The sequence below is a fragment of the Strix uralensis genome, chromosome 14 (genome assembly GCF_047716275.1).
Source record: "Strix uralensis isolate ZFMK-TIS-50842 chromosome 14, bStrUra1, whole genome shotgun sequence".
Taxonomy (NCBI): domain Eukaryota; kingdom Metazoa; phylum Chordata; class Aves; order Strigiformes; family Strigidae; genus Strix; species Strix uralensis.
Window position 1 is genome coordinate 20244985 of NC_133985.1, and position 27612 is coordinate 20272596.

Here is a 27612-nt window from a genome sequence, read left to right on the forward strand (position 1 = left end):
ATCAGGAGTATTTTCATTACTGACTGTGCAAGTGAAATGAAGACAGACATAATGGAAATGTGTTCAAAAAATTTTATTGACAAAGAATTTAAATAAAAATGTTTTTTTTCTCCTGTGTATGACTGTTGTGCACAGTAACCAGGTCTAACAGATGCCATTAATACAATGGAAGGATTGTAGTGGAAGGGAGAGGAAATGTATTTCCCAATCCCTACTGGAAATTATGTCTCTGCTTAATTCCTCCAAGCAGCTTAGATTGAAATAATTCTTATTTTTTTCCCATTGACCATTTCCCATAGCTGCACATCCCTCAACTGAACGTCTAGGCTTTGGGATTAGCCACAGAAAAACACAGTTCTCTTCCTCACCCTCCTCCTTTGGGATGTTTTCTAGAACAAGTTTATCTGGATTCCCCCAAATCAGTCATTTCCCTCTCTGCTGCTTTCTGCTCTCATTACACAGTCCAAGTTATCACTTGTTGTTTTGTTTGAGGTTTTTTTTGTTGTTTTTTTTTTTATTTATTTTTACTCCATATTAATGCAGATTTTCATGTTGCTGTAGGTTTTAAAAAGTTCTCATTCATGCCTGCGTTAACTCAATTTTTGCTGACAAAGACAACCCCCCTCCTTTGTTCTCAGCACACCAAGCAGCTGGCACTGAGGCTCCAAATACTTGTTTCTCCCCCTTGTCCTTCCTCTTTGTTCTCCAAACCTTCTTTCTCAGTGAAGAACCTGTCTCCTAGAGCTGGGCCAATGCAGAGCTCTCCCTCTGTCCTGTAGGAAGGAAAGTACCCATTGGAGGAAAAGGGTTGGTTCAGATCCAGCAGCCCACTGGGGAGGGAGATTTTGGACAGGCAGTGTTCAGAGGTGCTGTCTCTTAGGAGCTGGTGGGCTGGTGGCTCTTCATCAGTTGTAGAAGAAAGCTCCCTCTTGTTCAACTCCAAACTTGGTGGAGTGGTCTGAAAAACAACATGTACAGGACCAAGAGCTAAGGTCTCAAATGCATAAAAAAGCGTGGATGACACATTGGAAACTGTGCTGCCTTTGGGGACACAGCAGCCCCCCCCCAGCAGTGGGACAGATCTCATCCAGAGCCAACAGTGTGCCCACACAGAAAGGAGTCCAGTGTCCACGAGGTTGTTTCAAAGGACAGGGGCCTGGCCAGGGCTGCCTCAGGTATCTCTTCCTTGCAGATACCTCTACTCCTGCATTATGTTTTCAGAGCACAATTCATTATTTTGTTCTTAAGGGCCTAATTCTGGGGAACAGTATGGTGTGAGATGTGCCCACCTCTCTTCCTCCATTCCTACCCCTTTCAGAAACATTAAAGGTGAGTTTCACCTCACCTAATTTGCAGGTGTTTAAACCCAATTTAACCACCTAGACTTTGAAAGAGTCTGTGCAGGGTGACAAGCACTCCTAAGAGGCAGCTGAATGATAGAGGGAGCCAAGGTGCCTCGCTCAGACAGGAGGGACATCCCACCGCACACACCTAAAGGCAGCTGCAAGGGCTCCCACGCTCACCTTTGGCTTAGTTTGTTTGCTTTTTTCCCCAGTTATGTCTCCTCCTGCCCTGAATGTACCTGCCAAGGCACTGTCTGCACAAATTCTGCATTTCTTTGGGCATGACCTCAGCTAAAGGGAAGCACAGTGGCAATACCTGGGCAAAGCATGTCTCCACGTGCCATGGCAAAGACCAGCAAAGCCCCAGGGCAAGCGGGAGACACCAAGGCTGGTGGGGTCGGTGCTCCCACTCGTGGCAGACGGAACATTCTCTGACTGTGCAATCTCAGGAGCAATTTAACAATTACCCTTGCAACTTACTGTCTCAACATCTCCTTCACTTTCATCTTTCCCACCATTATCACGCTTTTTTCCCTCTGCATTTAATCCATATGTGAGTGGCTGGCCAAGAAGCTCTTCATATGTTCTGTAATATGGAAAATATCCTGTGGAGACGGCTGAAAACTCACTTTCTCATCCTGCTTAGTGTTAACCCTGTCTTCACTGAAGCTTTCTTCTGTTTCTGTGCTGGTGTGCGATGCAGCGAGGGACCATGGGCTGGTAAAGACGTGAGATGTTCTGTAGTAGGGTGGGTGCACAAGAGCAAACGCTGGGTAATCTGGGAAGGACCGGTCATTGCAAAGCAGGAGTTTGGTATGCAAGTCTGCAGGGCTGTCCCTGGTCAGCAGGACATGCTCCAAGACGCCCGGGCTGGATGGTGGGGGAGTGGCTTTATCCCTTGTCTCCAGATCTCCTGGAAGCTCCTGAAAGAAATCAAATATGATAAAATTATGCTATCAATGGGCCAGAGCCACTAGAAAATCAGTCACCAATGTTAATCAGTTCTGCTATCCACCCAGGGTATGGCACTTCGGCCGCTGCAAAGAGATAATGAGGCCAATTAGAAGACTGAGGATTGTAAGGATTTGACATTATCTTTCAGCTCTTTCTTTCTGAGATTTGAAATGGTTTCTCATGCAGGGTTTTCAATTAAATTTAAATCCCAAGTTAGTTCCTATGCTCTCAAGCAATCTTCTGTAGTTCACAGGAAAAATATGAAATTTCATGTTTTCCCTGTGTTGATGAAGAGCAGCAATAACCAGGCTTCAGAAATAAAACCCCAGTCTCCATGCCCTGCTACCTGATTTTTTACAAACTACTGTTTGTCACTGTATGAAACCATGGTCCGCAGAGACAGTGTTTGTACCTGATTTGAGGTTAAACTTATATCTGACTGCATGAGCTGCCTTGGCAGATTCCAAGCCAAAGAAACAGGACTCTCGTAGGCCTGGGCTGTTTAGGGTGATCTACGGCCTCCTGAAAATCTTGGTAGATCAGCGGTGCTGGTGAGCATTCTGGAAGTTGAAGAACATAAAAATTTGGGTAGAGCCTGAAAAAAAAGTCTGTAGAACCCTCTTCTCCTCCAGATATTTTCTTTTTTTGAGTTTTCCATACAACCACAACTAGCATATGCAATTCAAGTCTTTAAAAGAGTTTGGACTTGACGTTTCAACTCAACTCCAATTTTATCTCTGTCTTTATTTGAAAAGCTAATTTATCAGATCTCCACTATTATAAGATACTATTTCATTGGGGGGAAAAAAAAAAAAAGGTCATCTTGCTGTTACAGATAAACACACACAAATACTTTGTTACTAGAAAAATTGTCTGCCCCTTGGCTGTTTGCTACTCTGGTGCTGTTAATTCCTCGTCCATTCTACTTTTTTCGTATCAAAACATTTTTTGCATTTTAAGGATATCTTACAAATATCTCATTCAAATCCGCCTGGATCTACACATTGGGGAACATAACTGCAACCCATCTGTTCACCAGGGTGAGAAAAAGGATATTTTTATAGTTACCAAGTACCCAAGAAGCATCCCAGAAGGGGAAGCCAGTGAGGAGTGCATCATCCCTGTGCTGCCAAGTCCTGTCTCCCTTGGTGACGGGGTTCCAGGGCGGCATCACAAAGGGGGGGACACCCCTCCCACCCCCTCAGCTCCCTGCTGGCAGAGCCACCCCCTTCCTCCTCCCCAGTACGGTCTTGTGGACATCCTGGGTTTACTGGGATGCTCACAGACAGCATGTCAGTGAGGTAATGAACTCCTGAGGTAACCCCTAATAAACCAGCCATCCCCTTCCTCCACCTTGTTCCTCACTGGCGCGAGAGACCCTGTTGGATGGACTCCCAACCAAGCAACCAGCAGCCAAAGTGACAAATTCAAAAGGACAAATTTCAACAGAAATAGCATCAGATTAATGCATTTTTTCATTTTCATACTAATGACTGCAAAGACAGTGATAAGTAAAAATTTCATTTTACTGTGACATAATCATCTCTCTCTGGTCTATAAACATAGAAGAAAGCACAGGAGTGCCTCAGTTGTGCCTTTTAAGGCATTTTCAAAGCCATGTATTTCCATACTTTAAAAAAGGAATTTATCCTGTAAATATATAGAAACAGACAAAGACTTCCTGATATTTCACATTGAAATAGTTATCATCTATTTTCCTCCATTCGGGCTTAAAATATTTTTTCCTAAATGACAGATGATTTTTCTTATTACTGCATCAACATATATGTATTTCAGTGTATAACTAGTGAGCGTAACAGAGTGAAGCAGCTCCTCTGACAATACATTTAAAATGCTCATAAATACCTAGGTAACAGAGAAATTCAGAATAAGATTCAATCCTGCATAGTATTTGATCTATTTACTGAAATTCCAGAGCTCTAAAGCACAGGAATGATTTTGAATGGACTATATTATTATTCATCCCATTTATTATCCTGGTTGCTGCCTGCAGTAAAAAGTGGTTTATTATAATGTGATTTCTCAACTGCATCAGTATGATATACCAGCAGCTAATGAAGTGTTCAGGCACCCAAAACCCCAGCTTCATTGAAATTCATTACTACAAAGATTCTGCCAGAACTAATTGCTGTCAAGGCTGCTTATGCATATGTCTTAGTTTCATTTCACAAAACGACAGAGCTAATGCTGGTTCAAACCAACATAAAAAACCCTCCAGCCTATAACACACCCCAGCACATTGCAGGAGGTTTCTCCAGTGAGCTGACACTCCTGCAGGGCCAAGAATAGTCTGAGAATTTGGATTTTTTTTTTTTTTTAATTGAAATGTGGCATTTATGTGCAGAGGAAATAATAATTGAGTATGGGAGTGTCTTAAGGAAAAGACGGGGAGGTCTCTGCTGCCTCCAATGCACCCCGAATTACCAGGCTTTAGGCAAGGCATGGGGTTTGGGCCAGAGAAGGACTCAAAGACCTGGGCTTTGAAGACAGGAGAAGGCAAGGGTGAGCGCCAGCCCATGGCTGCTGAGGTGTCCCGGCCCCTCTGCACCGAGACCCAAATCCTCCCTATGCCCCCAAATTCATGCCCACACCCAGAAGACCAGACCCTCTTTCCAAGCTGCAAGTGCTCTTTTGCAAACTGAGTGTTGCTTTAAAGATGCTTTTGTGACGAAAAGTGATAAATGCAATTTTCCAGGAAGGAAGGGAGAGGAATTTGCAAGCGCAGACGAAGTTTGTGAACCCGGGGACTGCTTGAGCAGATTTGCTGAACAACTCCATTTACATAATGTTTGTGCATTCCTGTTTCAAAAGTCAACCTACGCGGATCGCTCCAGATACGCCTTGCCAAAATACTTGGGACTGATCCAAGGGAATGATCTTGACTCTTGCAGGTGGGTTATGGACCCCCCGAGAGGTGCCGGAGGTGTCAGGGAGTTCACTAATTATGGCTCATTATGGCTTGTAGGGGAAGGATGCTCTCAGCACGGCCAGTCGGGGTGCTTTAGCAGGACACCTTTTCAGACACTTCCTGATGTGGACAAGGCAAACAGGGACATCCTTTTCCATTTCAACCTTCTGGAGTTACATTTTGCTGCTGAGATCTGTGGGAGCAAAGCTGCCCTTTCGTGGAGCCTTTCAGCATTTGCTGTAATGATTTCCCCGCGACTTCAGACCTCTGCAACTTGGCCAGTTAGTTTCAACAAAGACAACTTTTATTATCTTACTGAAAAGCCTGGATGTGCTGGTATGTTGTGCTTGCTACATACACATTTTCAAGCATTAGTCATGCCATAACATCTGCTTTTTATTGGTAATTACACTATCCCCATTTTAATAAGAGGTAATTCTTAAATTTCTCATAAAATATATATGACTCCAGGGAAAGAAGGTGAAAGGTTTTGCAAGCCTCTCACAGCCGCAAGACAAAAATGAGTGGAAATAAATCCTTTCTGAGCAGAACTTGTCCAGCCACTCACAACAGCACATCCAGGGATGCTTGTGCGACTCGCCATCCCTATTTCTCTTAATTGTTCATGCTCTGCAGAACAGACCCTCAAAGTCTGTGTGCCACGGCCCTTCTGGGTGCTATTAACGTGCTCAAAAATGGGGACCTGCTCCTAAAATTGCACGTACATGGATACCCCCTCCTGGGTGTAACTCAACTGGAATTAGCGTGAAGGGGGTTCTGAGAGATCAGGTCCGAGCTGGGGAACAGTAAAAGTTTGTGGGCTGTTTCCAAGTGATTTAGATGCTTTAGAATTGCAAATAGGTGTCCAGATTAATGGACCGTAACTTGTTTGCGTTCATATTTATTGTAGACTCGGTATAAACTGTGTTGAAATAGTGTGCCTGAAAAATGAGTAACATCTGAAGTGGAAGACGAATATCCATCAAGAAAAAAATCTTTTGGGGCTTCCTTAAAATCTTCCAGTTTCTTATTTCCCACTGTCTCTCTATAGGTAAGTGCTGCTGTGCTGCTTTGGCAATGCAAGAGTTGGACTCTGTGATTCCATAGTGTGTTTCCAGGGATTTTTCTAGCAATTCTGGACAAGGCAGTGACAAATGACACTTTTGCAAGGTCATCCCCAAATCTTTGAAAACCAGAGAGCTTTTTCAGTGGCTCCTGCCATTCGCTGAATGCCAGCAGCCAAGCCCATATGGAGCATTGTGTGCTGAGCTCATTGTCGATGCAAATGCACACAACTAGTTTTGATTAAGAACAAAATGCAGAATTGACTCAAACTGCTTTTTTTGTTTGAAAAGCTTCAAGCCTCTCATTATCATCAGGGTTTCTTTCAGGGCAGGAAATTGGAATTTCCATAAAATAATGCTGAAAGGCACAGGGCAAAGTCAAAGAACATTTACGTTCCTAACGAATGGAAGGATAAACATGCAAAACAAATTTGGGGACACTCAACTAAGCATTTGGGGGCATGTTATGGCATGTGGATTGTTTAAATTATTCAATATATATTAAGCAGCTACATACATACAAATGATAAAAGGACAAAGCAGTGGGTTTTAGAGAGTCCTTTCCTCTTTGCACAGTAACTTATACTATCCAGTATGGGATTATTGCATTCGGTGGCCAAGGAGGGTTTGCGTTGCATGGTTTTCATGTGAACAAGGAGCTCGTTCCAGTGCAGAAGAAGATCCCACGGCAACATTTGTAGCCCTGGGGTCACTGAGGTGGGATCAAAAAGATTTTGTGTAACCTCAGGGCTGCTCTGCTGTGCATGGAAACACTGGTGCCTGGAGGGACTTGCCGGCCGCGGAGCACAGCCAGCATACAGGTGGTCCGGCACCGTTTCCCATCCTCGGGATGTCCTGGCTGATTGGAAAATCCTTGTGCCAAGGGAAACTGGAAAGTGGCAACCACATTCTTTCTCTTTCAACACCCAGATGAATCTGATTAGAAAGTTCCTCCATTTTTATGGGGGTTTAATCATAGCCAGGGCTGGCAGTGTTCCTTACAAATAAGGGTGTTTGGTATTTCCCAGTGCAAGACCAGGCTACCCTGCATATGATCCTGCAGGATGTGTTTGTGTTTTCTGGTAGGAGGGAAATAAAAGGAAGGACATTTTTGCCAAGGATGACATTAAAAAGCTATAATGCAAAGACAAGCTCTCCAAAATTAGAAAACTGAGGAACTGAAGTTGCTTTGTCCCTATTTCTCTCCAAGCCTCATCATGCAGATTTTAATAACAAGCCCAGCTTCTGTTTCCTTGAGTTGTCTGCCTGCTTGCCCAGGTCTGCAGCAAGCTGTGGCATGCAGAGTTCAGGTTCATTCCGTGTGGCTGGAAGAAGGAGAACTGTTTCCAAGGCACTGTTTCACAACCCAGTGAAACCATCGTCCTAAACAGCACACAAATGATTCCTTTCCTTCGGGCTGATGGTTCAAACAGCAGCTCCCAGCCTCTCGAGTTGCAGATTCCTGGAGTATCAGTGGTGGTCAGAGTGGGGATAATTCCAGAGACACAAGAATTTTCCTGTGGGGAATATTCCCACCACTTGGGAGATTTCACAGTGAACTGGAAAAATGGTGGATTGGAAAAATGGTGGATCAGAAAAATACTGGAAATTATATTTTCTTTTGGTTGTTCCACCTCAAATAAAATATCACCATATCTGTGCAGGACAACCCCAAATGGGGGAAAATTATTACAGCTGGCAGCATCTAGGAACCAGAAGAAGCCTAGAGCAGAAAGGGAGGATGTGTCAGGAATTGACACCATAACATTTTCTTAAAACAGATCTATCTCTGCCTTCACACTGGTAGGTGGCAGTGGAAAGAAAACTCATTGTGTGTTTAAAAACCAGGTCATTTTCAAGAAACATCATGGAAACCTTGAGTAGACGTGAGCAAACAGCCCTGGGGGAGTCATTTGTCTTTGCTGTCAAGAGGAAAATTAAGACTCCAGGGGACAGAGAGGCTGGGTTTGATGGATGCTTGCAACAGAAGGCAAGTGGGTCAGCATTCCTGTTCGCCACAAAATCGGGTTCTTTCCCTGAAGAAAAGTGACTGTATAAAGTGTACACCTGTGGGGAAGAGAGAGGGGATGGGAAGATAAATGGTGGAAAGTCCCTAAAGTGATAAGTGTCTCTTCTTGTTCAGTATTGACGGGAATAACCTCACTCTAGGAAGGTGAACAGGATCACCGTGAGCTGGGGGCTGGTTACTGCTGGTTAGTGCTACATCTGCACTAGCTTTAGCAAGCAGGTATGAGAAGCAAGTGTTCATACAAAGTGTTTTCAGCGGGGGATTGGTCTTGGTACTGAGTTTAGGTGAGCTGGAGCACATCATCTGGCCTCGTGTCCTCCAAAAGCCATCCAGTTCACCCCTCCACAGAGCAAATTGAATTGCCATAAATGGAGATGGTTGGGATATTTGTTTCAAAATTTCTGATCCTGATGACAACCCTTATGGAAATATATGTGGATACAGTACAGTACATTCCTGTGATGGACAATGCCATGCAAGCTCTGCAACCCCGAAACCATACTGCATGATTCCCAGCCCTGAAAAGGAAGAGAAAATGCAGTTTCTCTTGCAGTCAAAATCCTTGGAAACAAAATTTGACTTCTGTAAGCAACCTATTTCAGTCAGCGAGGGTAGGGCAAGTCATACCACTAGTTTTACTGATTTTTTTGCTGTTCTCTAATCAGATTTATTTCAGCCATAAACCACACAACCTGGTGATTCATATTTAGCAGATTTCAGCTGAGCAATATGCGATGTTAGGTTAATACATAAAAAAAAAAAAGGGAAAACCTTTTCTGAGAGTATTTCAATATTGATAACTGCCAATGCTGGAAAAAAGCTGCAGACAGGCTCCAAGTCTTGAGGTCATCTTAAATACTATTAACAGTTTTAAACTTTTTAACTAAATTAGAGTTTCTTCATCTACTTTTTCAGTTTAGGTATTGAGGATGTACTGAAGTCTTTAAACTCATTTTTCCTGCAGTTCTCACATAATCACAGGCTGTGGGAGGGGGGAAAGCACCACGTATAATGAGACATACTAGTAAGCTGCAGAGTTTGGCAAGCACAGCAATCTCTAAAGAGACTCAAGGTGTTTATAGACATTTCAGCCACGACAGATCTTAAGGACTAGGCTTTAAATTCTCAGCATCTGCAGCTGTTTCTGAGCAGGTAGGGAAGGAAAGGTACCAATGACACAGGGGTAGGACTGGAAAGAATTGCCTGGACCCTGAGAGGAGTCCTTGACCACCTCCATCCGTTAAAGCCCAGAAGGGATGAGCCCCTGCTTGGCAGCAAACCTCATAATAGTGTCCTCTTAGAAACACGTTAAATTTCCATTGCATCCTGTGACATCCAGCCCTGAAAGGGGAGGGAAAAATAAATGCTCTTTGAGTTGCCAGCCCCACTGCCACCTCCACACACACATGGCAGCGACCGGTAGTTCATACCTGATGGTCCAATTCAGCATTCAATTTATTTTAGGGAATATATTCTTCATTTGGCATCTGTGACTGTTTCCTATCAGGGACCGATTCATGGGTGCAGCAGCTCTCTACCTTTGCATTCGCTCAAGCTTCAGCTGGTTTGCCTCTGGCAAACTTTTGATGGTGCAGCTGGAAAGCAGGTCCACAACTGCCCTTGGTGCAGTCTGAGATAGTTTCACGCTGTGGGTTTTTAACACGGGTGTCCGATCCATACTCACTATTTGCTGCAGCAGCAGCCGCAGGCAGCTGTGCTCCTCCAAAAACCGGGTGAAAAGAAGGTCCTGCCCTTTGGTACTGGTTCTTCTGTGACTCCCCTGGTCCCCAGTGGCCAGAGGAGAGAGGGAGGCCCATCTCGGCAGGACGGGCAAGCGGAGGAAGGTGGATGCAGCATGTCCAGGAAGCACATTCCCGGGACATGACGGCACATCCCAGGGGCCCGGGGGCTGCACTTGTGCTGGGAAGGAAGGACTGGGCTTGCTTTCAGGCTCCCCTTCTCGCTCGGGAGCAGGAGTCCGAACACATTTTCTAAAGCCACTTTGTGTTTTTCCCAAATTCCCTTCTCAATGCTTCCACTGTGATTCTGAAGGAAAAATAATCCATAAGCAAGGGATAGCCTGCAAACTGCCAAGAGCTCATGGCACAGCCAGGATCCCCGTCTGCCTCACTCCCTCCATGTGTGTGCCCACATCTGCCCATGTCGGGGGAAAACCGCTATGGAGAAGGGATATTTTGTCCCACAGCAGCTAACAGGGGGTCCCCAGTGAGCCACGGCATTCCCAGACACTAGGCTGACACATTAAATAAAACTCCAGTAACATGCAAGGAGGATGTGCCCAGCTTCAGCCTCGCTGCTGTCCCAGCCCACGTGAGATGGAAAGGAGGTGATGTGGATCAGCAGGACACCCAGCGGGCTGTGTCCTCACTTTCTCAGCATGTTCGTGGGCACTACTGCAAGGAGGGCAGATACAGCAAGACCTGAATATCCACCCTCATTTTAGCTGGATATGCTCTGTCCAAAGTTATGCTCACTTTTGCTCAAAGAGGTGCTTTAAGGGAAGGAATAGAGTTCACCTACACAGGTAAAATTTGAATTCTCTTTCCATGGTCTTCTTGTGCTAGAAACCTGGTTTCAATATTCACACTTATACAATCCAAGACTAAGAAAATCTGCCATTCACTCTTCTCTGCTGAGCTATACTGGGCAGCACAACCGAACTTTTGAAAATTGTGAAAATGAGATTAATTATTTTCAAGTCACAGATACATCTGAATATATATTAAAAGCAAGTGACAAATGTTGGAGGGAGCCAAGGCGGAGTATGACCATGCCAGAAGTGAAATTTGGAAATATACCATCTAAATCGATCCAGGCTGCCCTGTGATGATGGGCTTGCAAGCTTGTAGCAGAGCTCTGAGCCTGGAATTTGCTCCGAGGGAGCTGTGGTTGAATTTCTTTTTGTCACTGTTGTTTTGCAATGCCATAATAAGTGTTGGTGAATTTGCAAATCATAAAAGCATGGACCATGGGTGGGTGCTTTCATCTAAGGGCTAGAACAAACATTTCTGGTGTCAGCCCATTCCAGAGAGATTTTCAGTGCTATAAATTAAAAACTAAAAAAAAAAAAAAAAAAAAAAAAAAAATTTAAAAAGCTAAACAAGCAACAGCTGTTTGGAACTGGGCCCTAAACCCAAAGTATATAAATGGTGTTCAGACGAATGCTTAGAGCCAGTGACAAGAAAATGCTCAGTGCAAGAGCTGCAGGGTGATTTCTAGCTATTCTGCTCACAGGATGCTGATTTTTTTCCAGCCACAAGAAATGAGCCATTCTCAGTGGTGAGAGACGCTTCGATGACACAGCCATTGCCACATCTACCTGGTGGGCTGGACCCGTCAGAGCCCGCAGTGACAGTGGGTGGCAGCTTCAGGACGTGTCCCCGGTGACTGCACAGGGATGTGGCACAGCCTTGCACAGCAGACTGGGAAACATTTAAAACAGCTCAATTAGGAAGCTGTCCATAGAAAATTTAAAATTTGGGATAATGAACCAGAGATAATAAGAGAATAATATCAACAGAAACCAGCAATGCTGGACAGCCACTGACAGCCTCCTATCACGGGACTGTAGACATACATACTCTCCAAGTTGAATTATGAGTATTTGTTTGGAAAGGTATTTGCCCTTTGGACAGCCATATTTGTGTTTTGAGCTTCAGAAACATAAATTACAGTCATTTAAACCCCAGGCTTACATTTTACTTCAATGACGTAAATGAGTTCCCAACTTTCAAAGGCCAGCTGTCCCTTACAGCAAGAGGTAGCAATTATATAAAATTCTTTTATTGCATGGAGGTATTTTCAGTCCTTTAAGTTTATGGGCCCCAGGTGAAGCAATATAAACAAACTATAGCTGTCACAATTGTGTTAATAATGGAAACTGCATTTGGGAAGTTTTAGGGATAAAACCTATAACTTTATACTGCTAAGGTGTCAAACCTTTCCAATGTAAAACAGAAGTGCAGCTGTGTAAGGCGCTGAGAAAGGTTTCTGAAAAGCCAACATTCACAGATTCCTTAGGTATATAAAGGTGGTTGCTTCCAAGCCACAGCCATTAATAAGAATTGCTGGGAAAAAATAAGGTTAAAAATATATTTAAATTGGTTTGGGTTTTTCGTAAACTTCAGATACACAGAGTTAAATCAACGCCTAATCCAGCCTCACTGAAACCCGTATTTTACAGATGTGCATGCATTCATGGCTGATGGCAGCAATGAAATGCTGAGGTGCAGTATGAGCGTGGATATGCCAGACAGTCCAGCCTGGCTCTCGGCTCACGGAATTGTTCCATCAGCCCCAGTGCTGGAGTTTTCCTTTGTGGATTTCTAATCCCTTGTCTTAAACTTCAAAAACAGACCAGGCAAAGCAATTGATTGCAACAGTGCAGGCAGTTGGTTTTGCTTTTTTTCCCCCAACCCCAGTAGGTGAATAAAGAAAGGCCACTACCTCAAAAGAACTGTTTAAAGGTTAAAAGCCAACAAAAACCACATCAGAGAGTACCACTGTGCCTATGGATAGCTCTAATTTGCTGCCCTGTCCACCCCGAGAGCAGAGCATGGTGCAGCAGCCAAAAGCACACCGTGTTCCCAGCTGTGCATGCACCTGGAGCTGAGCTTATTCTGCTTTTCAGCTTTTCATTCGGTTTTGTACAAGTGACATCATACTGAGCCACATGGAAGACAATAATTCTGCTCCACGGCAATTTTTTGAACCAGTTTTTGTTCTGCGTTCAAAAATACTACTTTCCTTTCACCCTTATTCAGGCAGAACGTGGGAAAATTGGCCCTCCTAAGTCACTGGCAATGATGTAACCACCACGGCGGAGAGCAGCAGCCAACCTGCCTGCCCCAAGGAGCCACGCAGCACAGCGTGCACACAGCTGGGCCAGCAGCGCTGGTCACTTGCTTTGGCAAACCAGGGGATGGAGATGGTCCAGGAATGGTTCAGAGTCAGGAACTCACCCCAGTTCCTCCTCTCTGCTGTGGGATGGAGCAGAGCCAGCAAGCCCTGGTCCCAAAGGAGAGGTATGGAACCTCCTGGTGAAAGCACTGTGGAAACCACTAGCCTTTCAGTGCTGCAGTTGCAGTGTTGATGTGTGTACTCATGAAAGGCCTTTTGCAACCTGCAATTTATTTTTTTTCCTAGTAAAAGTAAAAAAAAAAACCCCAAACATTTAGTCATCTGGTTTGATTTCTAGACAGAAAATCCAAATGCATTCACAGCTCGAGAATGGAGTTCAGATTGGGATGGGCATCCAAGCTCTTCTCTCCTGCTAACCTGCCTACGCTTTCAGCTGTCACCTGGGGAGACAGAGATTTTTTAACACTTTTTCTGACCTCATGTCCCATGAAAAAGTCAGGGCATTTACTATAAGGCAGGCTTCCTGCAAAGCAAGGCAAAGGTTTGGAGGCAGAGAAGGGAAGGTTTGGATGCAGTTCATGTCTCTTGCTTGGTGAACTGACAAGGGGGAGAATCGAACTTCAAAGGCTTCCATTGCACAGCTGATGACATTTAGGAAGAAAAGGAAAACTGTTGCTTTTTTAGGAGATTTACAGATGCCATCCGTGTCCATGGGTGTAATTTTCCATTAAGGAAAAAGAATCTCAGAAGCAACATATGGACCATGCAGTAAAGAAGTTACCATAGCAACCAGCCTCCTAAAAATCCCTATATATGTATACAGAAATCAAATGCATGTAATAATTATGGCCGCATGTCTAAAGTCATTTATAAGTCCCATCTTCCTAGCATTTTTTGTTGTCTATTAAAAGTCTAATTCATGCTTCAAACATCAGCTTACTGTGCTGCCCCTCGAACCTGCACACGTTTTGCAACTGAAAGTCAGAAGCATCGTGACTGACAGTCACTGACAACAGAGTGAAATCTAATTTAGCTAATTCAAAATATATGCTATAAGCATAAAAGAATGGTTATGGGACCAGAATGAATTAAGCTCTGGGAATACAGCTGAGCTGACATTTAGGTTTAGAAAATGTTAGCTGTTAAAAATAAACAGATGAAGGGGTGTGAACGTCAGAAAAGCATTTCAAAAGCAGGGTGTTTTAGCAGGGCAGAAGGGAGTTTGGAGGGTTACAGCCCTCCCTCCCCTCTGCACTGTGGTCCCTGTGTGGGGACAGATGGGACCATGGATCGTCCTCTCCCCACAGCCCTGGTGCTCTCATCATGGTGGGCTCAGGGACACACACTTCTCCTGCTCTACTTTTTTGCAGTCTCTGAAGGGATCTTAAAAGATTTCATGGCTTGGCACAACATGTTCCCATATTTCTCTGTGCTCTGGCGTTAGGAATCAGAGCTCTTCCTTGTTGTCTGCTGGACACTGGAAATTTAGCAAAGATGTATATCCTACATGGACATCTAGGAAAACAAAACCTCTGCTGCTGAGAGGAGTTGGGGATATGAAGTCAGTGCCAAGAGAAGACCTTCTGACGCACTGGCTGTGGGATGGGAGGTAATCAGGTGCTTCAACGTGGTCTTCCAGATCCTGCCTCAAAAGATGCTGCAAGGAACATTTCACCCTTGCCCGGGGCACCATCATGTCCTCTTGCCTGTACATTTTACAGACTGATGTCACAGTCTTCAAGCTGACAATCCTGAATGCTGAGGTCAGTTACAGCACCCAGAAGCCCCAAGAGGGGTTCAGCTCCCATTTTGATATATCTTCAGCCATGAAATTAATCAATTACATGCACAACATGAACAGACTCTCCCTATCTACCAGTGTTCAGAAAGACTCTCGGTGAGCTTCAACGCATGCTCTGACTAAGCAGTGTTAAGCTTAGCCTGTTAAAAGCATTTTTTCATCACACGTGGCTCTTGTTACTGCAGGAGCTGTCTCTGTGCTGTGCCAAAATCTGCACTCCTGTTCGTGGGATGCTGCATCCCTGGTGTACAAACAAGGCTCCTGCCGCCACAGGAGCAGACGGTCAGAGGAAGACATTCACTTCCTTTTCAAAACAAATAATTTGGAATGTCAAGGAAGTACCTGTTCGTCACTGGGATGTTTCACAGTCCCTCCAACTGCTGTTCCTCTTCCTGCTCCAAGCATTGGCTGCTGCAGACTCTGTGCAAAAGGAGCTGAAATGCAGCCTTTGATGGGTTTTGTGCGTGTTGCCTCCACTTGCATCCTTTCAAAGCCCTTCCAACTGCTCATTCTTTCACCCTTTCAAAGAGAGTTGAGCAGCTGGTGAGAAGATTGGGAAGGGATAGGTCCTGCAAATGTCTCTTCTGAGGGAATGAATCGCTAATGCTCTTAAATGGACATTTATCCTACACTGAACATTGACAGAAAGTTAATAAAATCACATTTCTAAGCCCCTTGAGCACTTGTTCTTGATGAGAGTTATCTCCATCGCAAGCTTTAGCTCTCTCCCTCTGGCTCATTTGTGGCAAAGTCACTCAAGAAAAGACGGAGCCATGATTCTTCTTACGTGAGCAAAGACCTATTTATTCTCCCTGAGTAGAAATCTCCCTGTTAGAGAGCCAGAAGAAGACCTTGGCTGAACTTGAATCTTTTCTTTAGTGTGAATGGATATAAAACTAGCTTTTGCTGAAACATCATTTCACTCTCCTGTTGCACGGACACTGGGTTCCATCTTGCTCAACCACAAAATAAAAGGCATTTTTGGACCTGAAAGGTGCTGTCTGTTTTCTGCAATGTCTCGTGGGACCGTAACACTTCTGCCTGCAGTGGGGACCAGGGGTTTTCTGCCCAGATGAAAACTCACTGGTCTTGCTTGGTTTTGTTCTTCTGTTTAGGCAACAAGGGAGGTCATCCTTCATCCTAAGCAATGAGGGTTCAAAGCCCATATCACATGTGGACTGGACTGGATCACCCTGCACCTTGTCTGCTGGGGAGGAGGTTTCAGTATGTTGCACCCAGTGTGATATGCTGAGACTTGCAGCTCCTGCCTGAGGGAAAAATGAGAAAAAGTCCGCAAAGCTTGGTTGTTACAGGAAGGTTTTCTACCTTGCTGCTTTGCTTGGTGGCCACCACGGGCAGCCCTGGTGCCACCCCCTGGCTCCCAGCCCCAGCCTCGCAAGGGTCCTCCTCCCAAGGCACGTGGTAGAGCAAGGCACTGTCCACAGGGATGAAAACTGCTTGTTGCAACATTTTTTCTAGCTCACATTAACTCATAAATGGCAAAACAGATGGCTTTTAGGAAACTTAGGCCCATGTTTCCATGCCATGGGAAGGCCATACTTGTCATTCACAGGGGGATTATGGTTTCACCCTTGTCCCACAGAGAATGTGTGGTTTTGTGGATGATACAAAGTTTGGTAAATATTTCTTTGAAACGGTTGCTTTTTTTGCGTTATGGGCATATGATATTCTTTCTGGTGGCTGGACACATAATACTTTTTCTTAATACTTTGCCCATAAAAAAATTCACTTAACACATGGAACTCCACATGCCTTTAGGACTCTAACTGAGGGATACCAATTCTGAATAGGGTAGAAATACAGCAGCGTTTTAATGTCTGGCAACAACAGCAAAGAGCCAGCAACAAGAAGTGGGCAATAAGCAATGTATTAGGGTTGGGTACTCAATTCCTTGCACTGCAACACTTGATCTTGCATGAACCACAGCACTCTTGGGTCCTTAGCTTGGCACCTGTAAGAAATAAAGATAAAAATGTGTATATTGCTGCATCCCCTACTTATATTGTGAGAGAGAAACAATTTAGAGGCGCAGAGATGCAGGAGCTGCACAGATCCCTCTGACGCAGAGCATATGGACTGAAATGGGAGGGACCTTCTGCTTCTCAGAAGAAATTGTTGTACACACAGAATTGACGGGTTTTTATAAATTCAGGCGCCTAAAGATGAGCTCCACAATCTACATGTAGCATGCCAAATGTGAGGTTTGAACATCTTGGTTCTTGTCTGTTCTGCATATCCCAATTTCTCCTGCTGAAGGGGAAGTTGCCAAGGCTGATGCTGTGATCTGTGGGTTGTACGCTGAGAAGGCAGCGTGCAAAACCTGCTGCCTCCTTCTGACCTGCTGGGCAGAGTCTGTCCATCCTCAAAGCACAAGAGCCCGAGGGTCCAGACTTGCTGGCAGTATCAGGCTTCCTGGAGCTCATGGTGTGCTCGTGTCTCTACCCAAGTCAATATAACAACTTATGTCATCGCTTCTGGCCGCTGTTCAGGAAAGCATCTCTAGGAAAGGACTTACACTCCTTTGAAATGAGACTTAAACACATGCTCAGGTGCCTCCTTGAGCAAAGATATCTATGCACGTGGTGATGGTGAGAAAGTGGCACAGTTCACCTGGCAAGTAAGCAAGTTCCCTAAAAGCTGGCATCTTGTCCTCCTCAGGCCAGCATCATGGTGCCCCAGATCCACAGATTTACCCCCCTGGGCTTGAAGAGAGGCCATTCATGGGACAAATTTCTGTGACCTTTCCAAAGCTCTCCCCAGGCTAGAGATGCCAGGCTTGAAAAAAGTAATTTGCCAAACAATTTCTTACTGTTTGTGACTTTGGGTGAAATTTGTCATGATTTTCATTTATTACAGAAGAAAAGTGGAAATGGGGAAGGCTTTATGATTTTTAAATGTTCTAACATTTATTTCAGTGTTTCAGTTTTTATTACAATTATGTTTGTGGCAGAGGAAATTTCTCAAGACCAAGAGCTAATGTTGCTTTCAGCCACTAATACGTTTTCAATTAGTGTCAGAGGATGCTAAAACGCCTTTAGCTGCTTCAGAAATGAAGAAAAGCCTCTGGCACAGGAGTGTGCAACAGTGCCACTCCCATTAGAAGTGAATGGTGCTCCAGTACACCGTCTTTTTACGATCTGTTTCCCTTTACTGGGTCATGATTTTCCTCTGTCAGTTTTCTTTTGAGCTGGATTTCTCTCTGCAGGCTTCTTGGTGAGCATTTTACAAAAGCCACTTAGCTCTTTTGAGGAGGGTGTGTGAGAAGAAATCTGTTCTTTTCACACTGTTCTGACCAGAAATGCTGAATATGCATCTCTTGCAACAGCTATTTTCCTCTCCTGCAACCACATCTGTAAGTGCCAGGTTCCCCGTTGGTGCAAGTCAGTGTGGTTCTAGGAGCGTGCAAACTGGTGTCACCAGATGGTCTGGATCTCATTTCAAGGCTCTGTGTTCTTCCATGTGACAGCTGAACCTTAAATAAAATGTTTAATACAGTCACTTAACTCACGATCCCTGGATTTCCTACCTTGGTGTTGTTAATAACTTACATCCACTGCTGGCATTGTATGATACTTATTATAGTCGCGGAAGTCACACCATCCAGTGAGTTAGATCACGTTATGACACTTCCTCAACCTCTATGTCAGGATAGCAAACAAAATTGATTATTTAGGTGCTGTTCTACCATTGTGTTTCAAGTAGAAAATTTTGCATTAATTTCAGATCTCAAAAAATAAGTTGAAATGTAAGTACCGACAAAGGAAAGATACTTCTTTGTGTTCTGAAGTTTTGCTTGTATAATGCTTCCCCAGTGAACACCTGTTGCTTAATCCTTATGTTTTTCATCTCAGGAATATCTTCCTGATGCCTGAAATGAGTGGCTGGGTTTGCGGCTGCCTTCTGTCGTGGCAGACGGAGCTCGCACCTTGGCTGAGCGCAGGCAGCCGCTGGTGCCTGGAGGAGGGGGGGCTGTGCTGACCCCCCCAGCAGATGTGCGTGGGGCTTTGATCTGGCTGATGCCGGGTTGCAGGCAGCCCTGCCCGCCCCTTTCATCTGCGGAGCTGAGGCTCTGGGGAGCGCGGATGTCAGACCTGGCCGCACAACAGACGCCGCTCAGCAGAGGGAACGGAAACCCGCGAGTAAACAGCTTCTTCTTGCTGCTCTGTGATCACCTAGACTATTTTGATCCCTAATATTGTAAGTTAAGATGTGACTATATTAAACAAAATGAACACATGTGGTGTTCTCAGAGATGCATGATGCAGACACCACATCTTGATCGAATTAGGTAGGGCTCAGTGTCTATACACGGTGTCTATACAAGCAGCAAGTTGGGAAGGAGCCTCCTGGACCAGGATGTGAACTTTGATATGATCCTCTCTCGTGGTGCAGAGCCATTTGCTGTGATACATATGCAGACACGTTAGACTTGCAAAGTTTTTTCCCAGGCATGTGGATTGGGATAGAGGGCAGGAGGTGAAAACATGAAGTCTTGCATGAGTCCCTTCACATAGGTAAAGAAAATAGGGACTAGCAGGGGAATAAAATCAGTAGGACTCTGAAGACTGAACAGCCAGGATGAGGAAAACCAGGATGGGGAAAATGTATCTCAGCTGGCAGTAAGACAAATGGATTAATGTAAAAATATAAGAAAGGCTACAGTGGGCCAGACTGAAGATTTAACTACCCTGGGAGCCTGTGGTCAGCTGTAGCCAACACCACATGTCTAAGGACCACAGAGACCAGACTGAAGGAACAAGGTAAGTGTATGACTCCCTGGTTTACTTTCCCAGGTTGCAGGCAGGGTATTTTTTTATTATTTTATTTTAAAACTCCATCATCTGTTGCTCTGTTGTGTTCCTCTGCTTCCTAAAAACATCTTGGGTCACCAGTGTGCTCAGAAGGGTGACTCACAGGTAGGATAACCTGGTAACTAACCCCGTGCAGTGCAGTACAACTCGTCCAGACTTGGTTCCCTGTGGCCAGTCGCAGAGGGAGGGAGCTGTGGGGTGCGAGGACAGCAGCATTAGTCACCTCCATACCAAGGCCCTTGGAGCTGTTCTCTGTTTGTGAAATGTTGCGATGAGTGTTTGGTTTCTCTTGGTGACATAAATCAATCTCACTGCCTTGGCGCTACTTTTCCAGAACAAAGAATTCCCAGAAAAGGGGAACCCCGCTGCTGGGTTGTATAATACAAATGTACGATCCTGTTGGCCACATGGCATTTCCAACACTGGATGTTTTTTTCTCCAGGATACAACCCTGATTCTAACGAAAACAACACATGGAAGACCTCAGGATAAGCCCCAGCGTCTGCTGAAGAGTACATAGCTCTGATCTGGGTCCTAAAGCAAACACAGATGCATCTAAAACAATTATCAAAATAAAACAACCTGTGACCCAAGAAGCAAAGTCTATATGTGCCTGCACACTGATGGCTGGCTGGTCTAGGCTGTGGGATTAACTTTCAGATTTTGCATCTGACAAAGCAACATCTAGCAAGAGGAACAGAGCTGAACGTACGAGTAGCCACAAAGGGAGTGTTGAGTGTTGTTTCTCCTGCTGAGGACCGAGAGAAGCTGCTGTTCCCTCTAGCTGGCGAGAGCTTCCCTCAACCCCACCTTGTTGGCGGGTGAACCAGAGCAAAGTGCCTCAAGCTTCAAAAAGCTAATCCCACAGCCCTCCTGTATCTTGGTACATTGCAAAAACTGCCAGCAGAAAGGTAAATTGTGAGCGCCATAACCAACAAAAATAATCAAGCCTCTGTTCCTCAAACCAGAGCTCTCTTGTCTGGAGGGAATTAAGGAGCAGGCTGTATCTCCTGCATGAGTGTTGAGGGCAGCCCTGGGCTAAGGTCTCACAAACACCATCACAATATTGTGACAGACTTTAAAGTGCAATTTCTGCAGGGAAAAATTCCTTCTTCCAGGTTAGATCACAGCAAATGACAAACATTTTTCTCAGTTATAACTATTTCATGTAGATTTTTTATGGGCAAATTTTGTACTGATCACAGGTGATACAATATCCAGAAACATGTCCAGGCAGACAGATGAGGAAAAAACGTGATTTTGGAGGTGGAATTCACTCAATGAAGAAACCAATGACTGAGCACAAGAATACTGCAAGAAGAAAGTTTAAAAGCAGGTCCTCAAACTAGCAGAAACCTTCCAGCCCAGCTTCATGCTGTTCAGTAGGCTGCGTGCTCCGGCAGCATTTTCCTATATTACTAATATGGGTTTAATTATATCTGTTCATTTTGATTCCTGTAATTTTTCAGAGGGAAGCAGTAAGGAACTATAAGTGGATAGGAAATTATTTGGTTAGGAGGTTGGGATTTTTTCTTCTTTTTCTTTATTTCTGCCTCAAAATATCTCTGGCAATGTATAAAGTACTTTTCCATTGATGTTGGCCATTCAGTACATTCTTATGAAATTTTGGTTTGCCTTGTGATATTTGCAAGTTTGCTCCATGGAAAACTATATTTTTGGGCAGGCTGTAGAAATATCCAAGAATTCAGAACATAGATTTCAACATCCACTAACTGGAAGAATTTTGGAGTGACAGCAGCTCTGTTTTCCAGTCTACGCAGTGAGCTGAATCACCCTCCTACAGCCAACATCTCCCTACGTCCAGCCTTGTTTCTGATACACCATCAAACACTGGAGCTGAAAGCCAGCCCAGGTGTAATCCTGCATTTCTGTGCATCAGGTCTGATGCATGTGAGGACACAAGACAGATACTCACCCAGGATCCAAACTCAAATTGCCACAGAGCACATCAGGCACAGACTAACCTAAACTGGACGGGAAGTTATTTAGCAGAATCAAACTTAAAAAAAAAAAAAAAAAAAATTCATTGCTGGATTGCACCTTCTTTATTCTAATACAATTTATTTTATCTTTTCTTTTACCTACTGGAAACCCCTGCTGTTCTGAGTTAATGTACAGAGCAGAGCATAGTCTCACGAATTCTGATTTTTCTGAGTCTATTTTCAACATTTTCCTATTTCCCCTGCAACAAATGGTGTTGTAAGGAAGTTGCTGACTGGAGCAGCATCAGAGGAGGAATATTCCCAGATGTCCAGCGTCTGGTCCCATTTCCCTATCCACCCGAGTGCTTCTGGGGGTCACAGCTTGTACCCCTCCAACATGCCCTGTGTTGTGTTAGACCACCAGTGCCTAATTCACTGAATTTTCCAGAGCCTGGACTCACTTCAGTGGTGGCTTACAGGGAAACCAATTATCTTCACTCATCACAGAAAAACAACTTTTAAGTGCCGTCCATCATTTCTCCAAATACCTCGTTCCTGGCGCTTGCTCAGGCACCCTCCCTTGCCAAATAAAAATTTCTCCTCAAAGGCTAAGGCCGGTGATGAACCTGGGTGTCTTTGTTTAAACTGGATTACGACTGTCACAAGTGATGTATCCTACTAAAATCATTTCATCCTTTTCTGTCTGCTCACCAGTACTTATGCAGACAGGTAATGAAATACCAAAGTATTCAAGCACCTATAGGTGGGGTTTGGGGTGGAGAGTCAAAGCTTCATATAAGTCGACTTTGGTAGCTTACACATATTAGTCAAAGAAACAGAAAAAACTACCTTGTTCTTAAGGGAAAAGATCAGAAATTCCTCAGTGGGATTTTTTTGCATGCCAAGAAGTTATAACTACACAAACTAAACCTTTCTCAAACTTTATTTGGATTAAAATTAACAGATTCTTCCCTCAAGGTTGCCGTAGCAAGCTTATCTCCTCCCCAGTCCCTCACCTATAAATCTAATTAGTGTTTGGGGAGAAGGAAGAGGATGAATTCTTAAATTAGGCTTGAGATAGGAGACAGCAGCCTGTAAAATGGAGTCTGCCCAAGTGGTTGCTCACAGCAAAGACTTCAGATTTTGGGATGGTTTTTACTGGAGAAATCATGAAATTCCTCTCACCACAAACTTCTTTTCTGAGGGCCCGATCCAAAGTCAACAGATGTCAGGAGAAAGCTCTCATGAACTGACCTCCATGGCCATGCTCTTTGTTTGTTATCTATCTGATTTCCAATCTTTGATTTTTGTGCTGAACATTTTCTGTGTTGTATGCCTGAGCCTTGGTGACGTTTTTTAGTTTCAGCTGAAATGGTTCAGACACCATTAGAACAGGCTGGCTTTTGTGCAGTGCCTAAAAGAAAATAAAAATGCAAGTGATTTTACTGCAAATCCCCAAGACACCAACCTTTGGAGACCTACCTGAGTTGGAATGAAGAAGCCATCCAAGGATGAAGAGTCAATGCCATAAAAATCAATGTTTCTTGAGAATATATCTGCAAAAAAAAAAAAAAATGCAGGGCTGAACATTGAGTTTAGCATGTTGAGATTTATTAGGGGACAGTCCTGGGCACCCAGGGCAGTTCCTGGCATGGATGTACCAGGGCAGGACAAGGGCTCTGTGGGCTTAGGCAGGAGATGCAGGTGGGCAGCATACTCTGTGTCACCAGCACAGCCAGAAAGTGACAAAAAGTGGATTTTTCAAAGCTTCCAAAAGAGCCATTTGTTCCTCTGCTATCTAGATTTATGAAATCCCTAGGATTTGCTAATGCCCCTCAGCGTATGCACTTTCTGACCAGACTTTGAATATCTGAAATGACTAAATATCAAGAGCAGGAAAGTAGATTGAATAGAGACATCCTAGCCTCATAAAAATTCCTCCTGTGCCTCTTCTACCCATGAGCTTTAACACCATATAGCTTTTCTTTTCTTTAAAAAAAAAAAAAAATCTGTTCCCATATTTAGGTTCTTTTCCTCCTGTGAATCATACTCAGATGATTTTCAAGGACCTTTCATTCTCTCTCTGCCTCACATGTTAATCCAAATCTCTTTTCTTAATTAAAGTTTTACTCTACAAGAGTCTTTAACGTCCGTTTCCAAGTGGCAAAATCAAATCCAGCTCCTCTCGATAAGGAAAACTAATTTCTTGTTGATTGACAAGTTTAATTAAATACCAATATTTTCTTTTAATTGCTAGATTATTACCAAGACAGAAGTTTCAAGGATTATTACGGATGCACAGAGGAATGGTACGTAAAGCCTGAGCTGCACAACTATTTCTTGTTTTCTGCTTTCCCCTTCCCAGAAGGGACTGTATCTGCTTGATGTTACATGGAGGAGCAGGGTATGGGCAGGCTCTGAGCTCTGATCATGCTTGATTAAGGCCACTTACCTTCTTCTGCTTAACTGTGGTCCTCAGCATCCCTACAGTCACATAGGCAGTATCTCATTTAGGCCACTGAACACCCGCCTCTGCTTGCCACCGCCTGCAGCCCTGTTGAGCTTTCTGGGGCTTGGGGTTTTTTAATTTGCTGAGATACAAGATGTAAGCAGCCAAGCTGTGCCAAGCCTTGGTCCAGATATATCTCTGTTTACACTGAAAATTGCAATTAATAACTGAAAGATGGCAGGATGGAAACTGCATTATTAAAAACATCCCATCCACATTCTTGGGGCTTCTCCGTATTACAACACTCTGCGGTGTTGCAACACTGTGTTCGTCTCTAGAGAAAGTGGAAAAACCTGGTTATGGGTCTATTGCACCATTGTATGTGCCAATAGCCATTATATTTCCAAAACCATCGAACGTCTAGAGAAAACAGGGTGGCCATCACAAACCAGGGATTCTCTAATTAATTCAAACTTCATTCACGATGAATCACTGCTTATTTCAGTTGCAGCCCGCAAACAGGCATAGGAGTAATCGTATACATATGTGAAGCCTCATTTTCAAGGATTTATTCTTGACACTGATTTTAATCAATTATTGGTGAACAGTAGGCAATTACAACTGTCTTTTTTTTTTTTTTTTCCAGGTAGTTACAGTTTACTTTGTTAGATTGGTATTACAGAAAACAACCTAACCATAATAAAAGAGGCTAACAGGTCTTTCCTCCAACACACAACTAAGCCCTTCCCCTGTTGTCCTGATGTTATTTGTGGGATATGAGTCAGACATTGGTTTTGTATGAAAAATAGAAGAACAAAGTTGAATCACATGAAAGGTATCATGGTAATGATCTTGGTGACAGGATAAAGCCCCAAGAGCCAAGTCAGATAAACTTCCCTAACAAGACCTTCCACTGTCCTCCATAAACCATATAATAGAGCCTCAGATAGGAAAGCTACTAAATAACTCTTTCAAAGAGCAATTACATCTCAAAGCTCCCTATCTTGACAAAGATATTGTCATGATGCCAAACTATTCATCATACCCTATTAAGATGTCAAAGCTAGAAATGCTCTTTAATTTGTTTATGTATCTTAGGAAATAGTTTATGGTTTCCCATGTAGTAAAGAAACACTATTTAATATGTATTAACTGGGCTATAGTTTTCATATGGTCTTTCCTATAACTCTGATGATATACAGGAATGAGATACATTGGGGGATCCTGATCCCTGATCAAAGAGACGGAGGGCCCTTGATACCTCTCCTAGGCTTGTTTCTGATGAGTCAATTAAAACATCAAGCCACAAGTTCACTGAGGCAGGAACTGCGTGGTGAGGTTAATGTTACTTATCACTAAAAGCAAAAGACCTTGGCTCTCTGCCTGGTTCATCCCGACATGGGCTGGCAGAGAAGGACAGTATCGTGTCCAGAAATATCATTCAGAGAGCCATTCCCTTACACATACTTTTGAGATCTAGTTCATTTTTTATGCATTTATTTGAAGGATATCTTAACCACAGATTTCAGTTATAATTCTCACTAGGCACCTTCACCAAATTTACATCCATATAACATTAGCACATGACTGTGATTAGGTTCTATTTCATCTAATCATGCTTTTCATAAATTAACTCAATGCTGGCAAACAATTCAGATACTCAAATATTGCAAAACTAAGTGGTCTCCTACCCTCCTTCCGAAATCCTAAGATTGCCACAGCCTCTGGGTTATTTCTCCGCATCAGGATACCCACAGTTCAGTCCACATTATGCAAGCAAATATCACAGGCCAAAAGTGTTCATGATAGCATTTTTATAAAGTTAAAAACAAACCCACTGACCATCAATAGTTTCCATGAAACAACCTTGACACCGTGAGATACGTTTGCAAGGCAATGTAAAGGATTTCAGCTATAACACTCCCACTAAATTTAACAGAAGCCATGAGACCGACTCTCCACATACATCACAGACTTTAAGATGATCCAGAGGCTCAAAATTCAGCTTTCAATTTAGGTGATTTATTTTATGACATATTCCCCCATAGCATAACTCCATTAATGTCCTGTTGGTTTTCAGTTTCATATGCACTCTGGGCTCAGCTGTCAAATATTTTAGAGCATGAGCTTATACGATATGCTAATAGCACTGGTCTTTGTACAACCAAACCGCTCTTACTTTTTTCAACAGATTTAATTACTCCTTCTCCAATATTTAAAATTTCCATTTCACTGCTGAGAAAGGACAGGCTTCAGCATCTCAAGATCCTTCTCATCCAGCTTTCCCTGTGCTGTCATTGAGGCAGTGCTCAGCACCGGTCCCTCAGCTGACACCCAAGGTGGAGGGTCCCAGAAAGTCACACTGGTTCATGGGCAACTGCATCCCACTCCCTCCCTGTGGGATCCAACCCCACCTTGCAACCTCTAGGCAATGGCACATGTGCCATTTGGCCCAGAAAAGAGGTTATCCCCACCGAGTCGGAGCAAACGCTGAGCTCTTGCTCAACAGTGTGAGTGCTGAGTGTGTGAGAGTGGTATCTGATATGCTAATTAGTGGAAATCATTTCCTTTCCAACATCCTGTTATTTTACCCACATGGTGATTTACTGATGTTAAAAGTTGGATTTGGCAGGTGGAGTCTTCCTTGCTGCTGGTCACTGCCAGAAAAGCAGGTGTCTTGTTTCTGGTTTTAAGAGGCTTTTTGTTTTCCTTTGTCTGGATACTTTTTTTCTTTTTGAATATACCTGCCCTTCCTTCATGGCTTTGTTCTTTGCAGTTCATATCTTTTTTTTTTTTCCTAATCTCTGATTTTGGAATGTTTCCATATTTGACTGTTGCTGGTATTTAAACAACTTCCTAATCTCTAGGATTTCCTTTTGTCTGTAAATCACCTTTAAAAACCCAGCAATCGCTTATTATTTTCTCTTTCATTTTCATTGCTTCATCTATAACAAGCAACATTAAATCCAGAGAGCATTTAAGACCAATTTCAATTTCTGCATGAAAAAAACCACTTTTTTTTCAAGCCTGAAGTAGGATTTTTTCCAGGAGGAATATTTGTTCTCTCTAGTAACAAGGTGACATGGTGCCAGTTCAGTCAAATTTCGTGTGAGGCCAGGAAAGATTCATTTAAACGGCTGCAATATTCATTCAGCATTTCTTTCAGAGAGTGTCCTAAATAAACTAAGAGCTGCATGATGTCTGCTGAGTTGTTTCCTTCCTCCCAGGGAAATAGAGGGACTGTACTTATTTTCACAGGTAGCAACAAAAGAGACCATCTGCTTGGCTATTTTATAATCAGCTTATTTACCTGCATGTGGTCACTGCAGGAGGCCTCAAACATGCCCCCTGAAGCTGACGGCTGGAGGGGAGCCGCGATGTCTGCAT

The 27612-nt window shown here is 43.7% G+C and overlaps 1 protein-coding gene across 1 annotated transcript; it reads right to left on the reverse strand.

Moving 5' to 3' along the window:
- Positions 1-58: 58 nt before the first annotated feature.
- Positions 59-27612, reverse strand: LOC141949646 (uncharacterized). The gene is made up of 5 exons (XM_074883503.1): positions 27536-27612; positions 24432-24559; positions 23259-23332; positions 1973-2266; positions 59-958 (listed from the first exon to the last, which is right to left on the reverse strand). Exons 1-5 carry the CDS (start codon positions 27610-27612, stop codon positions 635-637), a joined length of 897 nt encoding a protein of 298 aa, XP_074739604.1. The 3' UTR covers positions 59-634.

What these genes read in the sequence shown, in the direction of transcription:
- LOC141949646 (XM_074883503.1), bottom strand. Translation starts at nt 27,612, where the DNA reads ATGCAGACATCGCGGCTCCCCTCCAGCCGTCAGCTTCAGGGGGCATGT. An exon ending in TATTAATTGCAATTTTCAGT is followed by an intron (nt 23,333 to 24,431) that starts GTAAACAGAGAT and finishes TTTTTTTTGCAG; the next exon opens with ATATATTCTCAAGAAACATT. An exon ending in ACACTAAGCAGGATGAGAAA is followed by an intron (nt 959 to 1,972) that starts GTGAGTTTTCAG and finishes GTTGTTTTTCAG; the next exon opens with ACCACTCCACCAAGTTTGGA.